This window comes from Salvelinus sp. IW2-2015, linkage group LG4q.1:29 (genome assembly GCF_002910315.2).
Source record: "Salvelinus sp. IW2-2015 linkage group LG4q.1:29, ASM291031v2, whole genome shotgun sequence".
Lineage (NCBI taxonomy): Eukaryota > Metazoa > Chordata > Actinopteri > Salmoniformes > Salmonidae > Salvelinus > Salvelinus sp. IW2-2015.
The window spans coordinates 74,448,685-74,459,439 of record NC_036842.1 but is presented as its reverse complement, the minus strand read 5'-3'; the positions used below and the strand labels follow the sequence as shown (position 1 = coordinate 74,459,439).

Here is a 10,755-nt window from a genome sequence, read left to right as displayed (position 1 = left end):
AAAATGGATGCCTGCTCTATGCATTAGAAAGCCTTGATCCAAAATGGATGCCTGCTCTATGCATTAGAAAGCCTTGATCCAAAATGAATGGGGAGGATTGAACTACCGAATCCAATTTAACTCAGTAGAGCCAAAACATGCCATTCACTTGGATTGAAGCCTGCGGGATTCTCCTGAGTATAGTAGGATATACAAAGCAGATTCAGCATGACTTTAGACCACATGAAATGTATGAAAACATCTGTCCAACTTTGATACAGGGGTGAACTCTCTCTTTAATAGGGGTTAGCATAACAGAGTGGGAACCTCTCCCTTTCTCTCTCTCTCTCTCTGATACTGTTCCAGAGACTAACCCATTACTCTGCTGGAGAAGCAGACTTCTGTACTACAGGAGCTTTTAAACACACTCTAACGGGACAYAATGGGCTCAGAACGATGCCATACCCATGTCATAATCATGTCATATGACCTATGTGAGTGAGTGATGGATTGGAGTCATCCAGGTCAGATGAAGCAGGGATGGAGAGAGGAGCAGGAGAAGAGATCTGGTGGCCAGCCAAACCAATGAAAACCTTTTAGTACTCATTCCAACAGGAGTGTCTTGGCTTTAAGACATTGGATTTATGTTCTACTAACTTCAGGATACTGTAGATGCCATAGAGCCATTTTCTTTCAGATCTGTGCTTTAGATACCTGTTTGTTGTCATGCCAAATATGATATGGCATTCGGTATTAATGAGTGTTAGAGAAGCAGAGGACAATACAAGAAAATCGTATCTTATCATGATAGTCAGAGGGGTTGGCTAAAAGCACATCCAGATCAGTTCAACAGATTCCATAAGGGCCAGTTTCCTGGAGACAGATTAAAGCTAATCCTCTCCATTGAACATGTTTCTTGTCCAGGACAAGGCTTAATCTAGGTCTGGGAAACCGTCCTATAGCCAGACAGAATGTTGACCCTGCTCTGGTAGAGCAAACATACATGTCTCTGACAGAACAAGCTGCTTGGTTGATGGAGACTCACCTGAGTGATATACTCATCCTGATTGGACATCAGCAGGAAGCCGCCATCATCCAGGATGACACAGTCAACGTGCTGCAGAGAGAGAGAGAACATGAGTCAGCATAGAACATTATCAACATTTCAAAATATTTTTCACAAGTAAGATAGGCCATAGTACCTTATCATTCTTCAGACAGCCACAGATTTCATCCTTGCACTGCAAACACATCAGAACACACACCATCATGTATGAAGGGTAACTTGTTGAGCAAACACAATATAAGTGATAGTTTCTTAACTATGGGGAAAAGTGTTTCTCTTACGTTGACTTTGATGGTGGCGTTCATGAAGTTGCTCATCCAGGCAGAGACGTTCAGTTTCACCCCCACCACTACAAGACATATTCAGAAACACTTTTTTATTGAATAGCCCTTTAGAGAATGATCTATGGATGGTTCATCTCATTCTCCAAGCTGTCAGTTTTACTTCAGAAGTACCCACTGCAACAACTAAGCACCCGGCTAAGGGGATGGGGACAGTATTGTCCACTCACCAGCTGGCTTGAGGTTGACTCCATCTATGTTGAGGTCTACTGCCTTGCTCACCAGAATACCTGACTCATAGCCTGATTCCCTGCTCTCTGCAGCAGAGAGAGAGGAGGGAGAGCAGAGGAAAGAGTGTCAACACATTCACATACAGTGACACTTGTTTGACAATGACAGTAATTGTGTGAGGCTTGGTAAGAATCATGTTTGATGAATATAATCTTTGTTTGTTTGGTCTGATGTAACTAGATTAATGGTCATAAATGATGTGTGGCTTGGCAGTATGAGTACATACTGCAGTATAGTATGAGTGAAAAACGGAATCTTATACTGAGGGGAGACAAGGATTCTTTAACTCAGAGATCTGGTCTATAGAGTACTGTAATACTACATGGACATACATAGAGGTGGAGTCAAAAGTAGCAGACAGAGAGAGCTAAAGAAAGAAGTACATGAAAAATTGTGAGTGGAGAAAGGAGGAGAGAGTGGAGAGAGTGGAGAGAGGAGGAGAGAGGGGAGAGAGTGGAGAGAGTGGAGAGAGGAGGAGAGAGGGAAGAGAGACGGATAGAGAGGAGGATGAGAATAGACAGATGAGAGGAAGCAGAGAGAGGGGACTAGAGGCCTCCCATCTCAGATCTCAGCCAGTAGAGAAAGCCGTTCTCCCAGAGAGAGGTTTGCTGACAGACCACATTGAGAGAAGACACCGTTGGGTCCCTGGTTGTGTGTGTGTGTGTGTGTGTTGTGTGTGTTGTGTGTGTGTGTGTGTGTGTGGTGTGTGTGTGTGTGTGTTTGGTGTTGTGTTGTGTGTTGGTGTGTGTGTGTGTGTGTTGTGTGTTGTGTGTGTTGTGTGTGTGTGTGTGTGTTAACCCACTGTTGAAGTATGGAGCGGTGAATATATAGATGTTGTTATCCAGAGTCCTCTTGTAGAAACTTGAGTCATAGGTCTCAGCATTCTCTGTCCACTCCTCTCCAGCACTGAAACACACGCGAACACATGCTCACGCATACATGTACGCACATTTTTAAGACACAGATGTCTAAAAGATTTTACTCAAATACAAGGCTACACTTTGATCAAAATAACAGTCACACCCAACACACTGGAAAATGACATGGAATTGGCCCAGAGATAAAGAAAACATATGTCTGTTTTTTATGAAYGTATTTTTACATATTTTCTTCACATGCAATAATAAATACATTCAAGCCAGTCATAAAAAGCTCTATACAAAGTTGTTTTCTAACTGGTGATGTGCAAGTTAAATTGCATGTTAGATATATAAATATAAGATAAACCTTTTTACTAAGATTACCTGCCTAAATTCAGACATGAATAACAACCAATGAATAACAACCAATAACAACCTTTCCTTAGTAAATAAATCACAGAAAGATGCTGAAGAAAACCTAAAATTATAGCTACAAACCTAGTACAAACTGCTGTACTCTAACAATCAACAAGACTGATTTCCATCTGACAGCCAGATGATATACACTCTAATGATAAAGATCTTCAGACAGAGAGAAGAGACAAAGAAAGAGACTGAGAGAGACAGACAGAAAGAGAGAGAGAGACAGAAAGAGAGACAGAGAGAGAGACAAAGAGAGAGACAAAGAGAGACAAAGAGAGAGACAAAGAGAGAGACAAAGACAGAAAGAGAGAGACATAAAGAGAGAGACATAAAGAGAGAGACAATGAGAGAGACAGAGAGACAGAGAGAGAGACAGAAAGAGAGAGAGAGGAATAGAAAGAGTCCATCTGTACTGAGCACGTCACCAGTGTATGTGAACTATGTTCTGGGCTGGGCTAATGGGCTGTAGGTGATTTGGGAAAACCACTCTCCATGAAATGTGAAATGATCCAGCAGAGCAGGTAGGGAAGTAAAACAGTATCATATCCAAGCCAAACCATTATACACTTTAAAATAGCTTTGTGCATTAGCCAACTCCTACCTGTATTAATCCTTTGTCATGGCTTCTTACAATAGGAGTTGGCCACAGCACCTACAGTTTGGGATCGAGCTAATCTAACTAACTCAGAAGGAGAAATCTGAGCATACCTCCTGGGATAGACTCTGGTGATCCCTCCATCAGTGGCTACAAACCTGGCCAGAATCCCACCCCTGGGAACAGAAAGAACACACAGGTATCAATCACAGTTCAATTGATGAGGTAAAGAGGTAAATCGAACTCGACCAAAACAATGTAATTGCCATGGAAACTCGTGGGGGAAATGGCCGTGGGGGAAAGAACCCAAATCTCCTCATTGCCCCCTAGCAAAATTAGCCTACATTTAGGCTATTGTTAATATAGTGCATTCGAAAAGTATTCAGACCCCTGCACTTTTTCCATATTTTGTTACGTTRCAGCCTAATTCTAAAATGGATTGCATACATTTTTTTCCTCATCAATCTACACACAATACCCCATAATGACAAAGTGAAAACAGGTTTTTAGAAAATGTTTGCAAATCTATTAAAMACAAAAAGGAAATATAACATTTAAATAAGTATTTAGACCCTTTGCTATGAGACTCGAAATTGAGCTTAGGTGCATCCTGCTTCCATTGATCATCCTTGAGATGTTTCTACAACTTGATTGGAGTCCATATGTGTTAAATTCAATTGATTGGACATGATTTGGAAAGGCACACACCTGTCTATATAAGGTTCTACAGTTGACAGTGCATGTCAGAGCAAAAACCAAGCCATAAGGTCGAAGAAATTGTCCGTAGAGCTCCGAGACAGTATTGTGTCGAGGCACAGATCTGGGGAAGGGTACCAAAACATGTCTACAGCATTGAAGGTTCCCAAGAACACAGTGGCCTCCATCATTCTGAAATGGAAGAAGTTTGGAACCACCAATACTCTTCATAGAGCTGGCCGCCCAGCTCAACTGAGCAATCGGGGGAGAAGGGCTTTGGTCTGGGAAGTGACCAAGGACATGATGGTCACTCTGACCGAGCWCCAGAGTTACTCTGTGGAGATGGGAGAATGGAGCAAAGTACAGAGAGATCCTTGATGAAAACCTGCTCCAAAGTACTCAGGACCTCAGACTGGGGCGAAGGTTCCCCTTCCAACAGGACAACGACCCTAAGCACACAGCCATGACAACGCATTCTGACAGAGCTCCAGAGTTCCTCTGTGGAGATGGGAGAACCTTCCAGAAGGACAACCATCTCTGCAGCACTCCACCAATCAGGCCTTTATGGTAGAGTGGCCAGACGGAAGCCACTCCTCAGTAAAAGGCACATGACAGTCCGCTTTGAGTTTGCCAAAAGGCACCTAAAGACTCTCAGACCATGAGAAACAAGATTCTCTGATCTGATGAAACCAAGATTGAACTCTTTGGCCGGAATGCCAAGCGTAACGTCTGGAGGAAAAATGGCACCATCCCTACAGTGAAGCATGGTGGTGGCAGCATCATGCTGCGGGGATGTTGTTCAACAGAAGGGACTGTGAGACTAGTCAGGATCAAGGGAAAGATGAATGGAGCAAAGTACAGAGATCCTTGATGAAAGCCTGGTCCATAGTGCTCAGGACCTCAGACTGGGGCGAAGGTTCACCTTCCAACAGGACAATGACCCTACGCCCACAGCCAAGACAAYGCAGGAGTGGCTTCGGGACAAGTCTCTGAATGTCGTTGAGTAGCCCAGCCAGAGCCCGTACTTGAACCCAATCGAACATCTCTGGAGAGACCTGAAAATAGCTTTGCAGCGACACTCCCCACCCAACCTGACAGAGCTTGTGAGGATCTGCAGAGAAGAATGGGAGAAACTCCCCAAATACAGGTGTGCCAAGCTTGCAACATCATATCCAAGAAGACTCRAGGCTATAATCACTGCCAAAGGTGCTTCAACAAAGTACTGAGTAAATGGTCTGAATACTTTTGTAAATGTGATATTTCAGTTTTTATACTTTCCATAAATTAGATTTTTTTTTGAAAAATCAGTTTTTCTTTGTCATTATGGGGTATTGTGTGTAGATTGAAGAGGAAAAACACTGCATATTTAATCAATTTTAGAATAAGGCTGTAACATAATAAAATGTGGAAAAAGGGAAGGAGTCTGAATACTTTCCAAATGCACTGTATGTGTATTTCACACTATATTGAGGTAAAATTGTATGGATGCCAACCTCAACACGTTCATGTCATCTGAACCAATCAATTGCATTACAGTTATAATTGACTGACTACCACCATTRATTTCTGTATGCTAGCTATACTAACGGGAGTTAGCATTTAGCAGTCACTTCTTCTAAACCTGAAAAGGGACAACTTCTAAATGTTATGCAGCGAAAACAGCCAAATATCCAAATAACACTTAAGTAACCACATTGTGGGTTTGTTACAATACATACTGTAAATTATGACGGATATGACGGAAATCCACTTTGTTAAAATCAGATTTGTTGAATGTGTGCCAATCTGGTCAATGGAAGCATCGCCCCATTTACCACATCTTTAACAGAGGCTCAGGGACCATCTAGACTAATCAGAGAGGCATGAGCTAAATATTCCACTGTCTTTGAAGCCCATCTCGCTCTCCCAGGAGAAATCACTAGTCCGTCTGAACAGTGTGTGTCTTGGAGAGGCCTACAAAGAGAACTACACATCACTGTGTCCAGAACATTTGAAAACGAATTGTTCTAAACCCTGAGAGTCACTTCTCTTTATGTCCTAATTCTTTGAGTTCTTTGTTCAGTAAATTGTTCCTGTTTATGTAAGCATGTGAGTGTATGGCGTGATGAATGCATGTTGAGGTAATTACTGTGGTGTCTTCAGAACACACCATGTCTTGGCATTGCTGGTCCTGTGTCTTTCTTTGATCATATTTTACTGGTAAAACACAGACATAGCACTCTCATAGCAACAGACCAAGACATTAGCATATAGCAGTACTAGCTGCCTGGTGTTTCTCCAATAAGACATCAACAAGATGGGGAGTAGACTGACTGTCTATATGACTCATGTAACTGACTCAATGTGTAGATGATGCCCTGATGGCGGTCAGTGTGTGTGTGTGTGTGTGTGTGTGTGTGTGTGTGTGTGTGTGTGTGTGTGTGTGTGTGTGGTGTGTGTGTGTGTGTGTGTGTGTGTGTGTGTGTGTGTGTGTGTGTGTGTGTGTGTGTGTGTGTGTGTGTGTGTGTGTGTGTGTGGTGTGTGTGTGTGTGCACTCACAATGTCTGCTCCTCCACAGTTTGACCAGATCAGCAGTCAACCAGCGTCCAACAGCAGCCTACTGACCAGAGTCACATTACTAGACAGGAAGACATTGTTACTGAAGTATCTTCCACAGTAAACCCTTGGTAAACTGCAAGGATGACACATAGGAGTTTAGATGGCTTGAGCTTGCTTAGACAACACAGAGGAACATTGCGATCCATTAGCTGACACAGAGGACATTGCGATCCATTAGACAACACAGAGGACATTGCGATCCATTAGACAACACAGAGGACATTGCGATCCATTAGACAACACAGAGGACATTGCGATCCTTTAGACAACACAGAGGACATTGCGATCCATTAGCTGAGGATGTTGGTAGGATCTCCAGTAGCTGATACCATTAGATGATGACACTATAGAGGTTCTGAGTCACACAGTAGCATGACAACATCAGGTTCTAGGAAGCTCAGTCGATCAGGATGATATCAGACTACACTAATCCAATGCCTACCGCGTTAGATAAGGTTGACGTCATTCCTGGCCAGACCAGACTAATCAAACGCCTCTCTCGGACCTTCACAGGGCTATGGAACACCATAAAATCAAAGTGGTGGGAAACCCTCCTGACTCCCCCACTAAACCTCCCTGGGTGGGTATAATAGGTAGAGGAATTCCATCTGTGTGTGTGTGTGTGTGTGTGTGTGTGTGTGTGTGTGTGTGTGTGTGTGTGTGTGTGTGTGTGTGTGTGTGTGTGTGTGTGTGTGTGTGTGTGTGTGTGTGTGTGTGTGTTGTGCGTGTGCGTGCGTGTGCGTGTGCGTAAGTGCTGCGTGGTTGTATGAGCACCTGCGAGTGTTAAACAGCCATGGTAACTTACATGGTTCTTCCAGTGTGTTCCTGTCTATGAACTGGTTGAAGTCCAGGAGGAACTGGGTGTTGTTGTCGTTGTCTTTCAAGCCTTTGCAGTACTCCCTACAGAAATAGCAGACACTGTATATTACATACATTACATCTCAAATTCACATCTGTACAACATCAAACTCCTTTTATAACTTCTACCTAATTAAACGCCGTGCTCCTCAATCCCAGCATAAACTGTGGAATAACCAGATACTCCTAGTGAGTACACTTCAGGAGTAACAATGGTTCAACATGGAGGTGGTGGAGGAGATTCAGATGTGCTGCTGTAGCCACTCACCTGGGGCGATGAAGGTGTATCCCAACTCATCAAACATCTCCACCTGCAGAGTGTCCATGGCTGAAGAGAATAGAGAGCCATCTTTAGAACCTTACACACTCTGTAGAGTAGGAATCATGGCCTATACAGCACACCAGACTGATCCTTATGGAAATAAAGAACTGAAAGATGAATGAGTGAAACAAGACATGACAGAAAGAGAGAGGGACAATGATTATGGAGACAAACTCCCATCCATCTTTAAGCTTGGTAGTGCCACTAGTCTGTCAGCATGACTTTTCATGGCTGTTAGGCCAGTACACTATGCTGACTGTCACTGTCAGGCATTATCTAGAACACTGCTGTCCATTAACCCACTGACAGGCTTATCTAGAACACTGCTGTCCATTCACTCACTGTCAGGCCTCATCTAAAACACTGCTGTCCATTAACCCACTGTCAGGCATTATCTAGAAACACTGCTGTCCATTAACTCACTGTCAGGCCTTACTGCTGTCCATTAACCCACTGACAGGCCTTATCTAGAACACTGCTGTCCATTAACTCACTGTCAGGCCTCATCTAAAACACTGCTATCCATTAACCCACTGTCAGGCATTATCTAGAACACTGCTGTCCATTAACTCACTGTCAGGCCTTACTGCTGTCCATTAACCCACTGACAGGCTTATCTAGAACACTGCTATCCATTAACTCACTGTCAGGCCTTATCTAGAACACTGCTGTCCATTAACTCACTGTCAGGCCTTACTGCTGTCCATTAACCCACTCTCAGGCATTATCATAGAACACTGCTGTCATTAACTCACTGTCAGGCCTTACGCTGTCCATAACTCACTGTCAGGCCTTATCTAGAACACTGCTGTCCATTAACTCACTGACAGGCCTTATCTAGAACACTGCTATCCATTAACTCACTGACAGGCCTTATCTTAGAACACTGCTGTCCATTAACTCACTGACAGGCCTTATCTAGAACACTGCTATCCATTAACTCACTGGAGGGCCTTACTGCTGTCCATTAACCACTGTCAGGCCTTATCTAGAACACTGCTGTCATTAACTCACTGTCAGGCCTTACTGCTGTCCATTAACTCACTGGCAGGCCTTATCTAGAACACTGCTGTCCATTAACTCACTGACATGCCTTATCTAGAACACTTCTGTCCATTAACTCACTGGCAGGCCTTATCTAGAACACTGCTGCCATTAACTCACTGTCAGGCCTTACTGCTGTCCATTAACCCACTGACAGGCATTATCTAGAACACTGCTGTCCATTAACTCACTGTCAGGCCTTACTGCTGTCCATTAACCCACTGACAGGCCTTATCTAGAACACTGCTGTCCATTAACTCACTGTCAGGCCTTACTGCTGTCCATTAACCCACTGTCAGGCATTATCTAGAACACTGCTGTCCATTAACTCACTGTCAGGCCTTACTGCTGTCCATTAACCCACTGACAGGCCTTATCTAGAACACTGCTGTCCATTAACTCACTGTCAGGCCTTACTGCTATCCATTAACTCACTGGCAGGCCTTATCTAGAACACTGCTGTCCATTAACTCACTGGCAGGCCTTATCTAGAACATGCTGTCCATTAACTCACTGTCAGGCCTTATCGAGAATACTGCTATCCATTAACTCACTGTCAGGCCTTACTGTTGTCCATTAACTCACTGGCAGGCCTTATATAGAAACACTGCTGTCCATTAACTCACTGTCAGGCCTTATCTAGAACACTGCTGTCCATTAACTCACTGGCAGGCCTTATCTAGAACACTGCTGTCCATTAACTCACTGTCAGGCCTTACTGTTGTCATTAACTCACTGGCAGGCCTTATCTAGAACACTGCTGTCCATTAACTCACTGTCAGGCCTTACTGGTCATTAACTCACTGTCAGGCCTTACTGTTGTCCATTAACTCACTGGCAGGCCTTATCTAGAACACTGCTATCCATTAACTCACTGGCAGGCCTTATCTAGAAACACTGTGTCCATTAACTCACTGTCAGGGCTTATCTAGAACACTGCTGTCCATTAACTCACTGTCAGGCCTTATCTAGAACACTGCTGTCCATTAACTCACTGCAGGCCTTAATGCTGTCCATTAACTCACTGACAGAGTCCTGGTTCATCTCAGCCAGACTGGTTAGAGTGATGACAGGTCACACACCACACCACACACCAACACACACACACACACACACACACACACACACACACACACACACACACACACACACACACACACACACACACACACACACACACACCACACACACACACAGTTGAAGTCGGAAGTTTACATACACCTTAGCCAAACGCATTTAAACTCAGTTTTTTCACAATTCCTGGCATTTAATCCTAGTTAAAAAGTCCATGTCTTAGGCTAGTTAGGATCACCACTTTATTTTAAGAATGTGAAATGTCAGAATAATAGTAGAGAGAATGATTTATTTCAGCTTTAATTTCTTTCATCACATTCCCAGTGGGTCAGAAGTTTACATACACTCAATTAGTATTTGGTAGCATTGCCTTTAAATTGTTTAACTTGGGTCAAACGTGTCAGGTAGCCTTCCACAAGCATCCCACAATAAGTTGGGTGAATTTCGGTCCATTCCTCCTGACAGAGCTGGTGTAACTGAGTCAGGTTTGTAGGATCCTTGATCACACACACTTTTTTAAACAATTGTTGGAAAAATTACCTGTGTCATGCACAAAGTAGATGTCCTAACCGACTTGCCAAAACTATAGTGTGTTAACAAGAAATTTGTTGAGTGGTTGAAAAACAACTTTGAATGACTCCAACCTAAGTGAATGTAAACTTCTGCAA

At 43.4% G+C, this 10,755-nt stretch overlaps 1 protein-coding gene across 1 annotated transcript in view; it reads right to left on the bottom strand.

Annotated features, from left to right (window-relative positions):
* The window catches only part of LOC111962521 (voltage-dependent calcium channel subunit alpha-2/delta-1-like), an 81,254-nt gene that overhangs the window by 16,937 nt on the left and 53,562 nt on the right, over positions 1-10,755 (bottom strand). Inside the window, 8 exon segments of the mRNA XM_070439783.1 lie at positions 1,025-1,096; positions 1,182-1,220; positions 1,327-1,394; positions 1,557-1,643; positions 2,420-2,523; positions 3,609-3,671; positions 7,564-7,682; positions 7,908-7,975. Coding sequence (XP_070295884.1) covers positions 1,025-1,096; positions 1,182-1,220; positions 1,327-1,394; positions 1,557-1,643; positions 2,420-2,523; positions 3,609-3,671; positions 7,564-7,682; positions 7,908-7,975 — 620 coding nt within the window.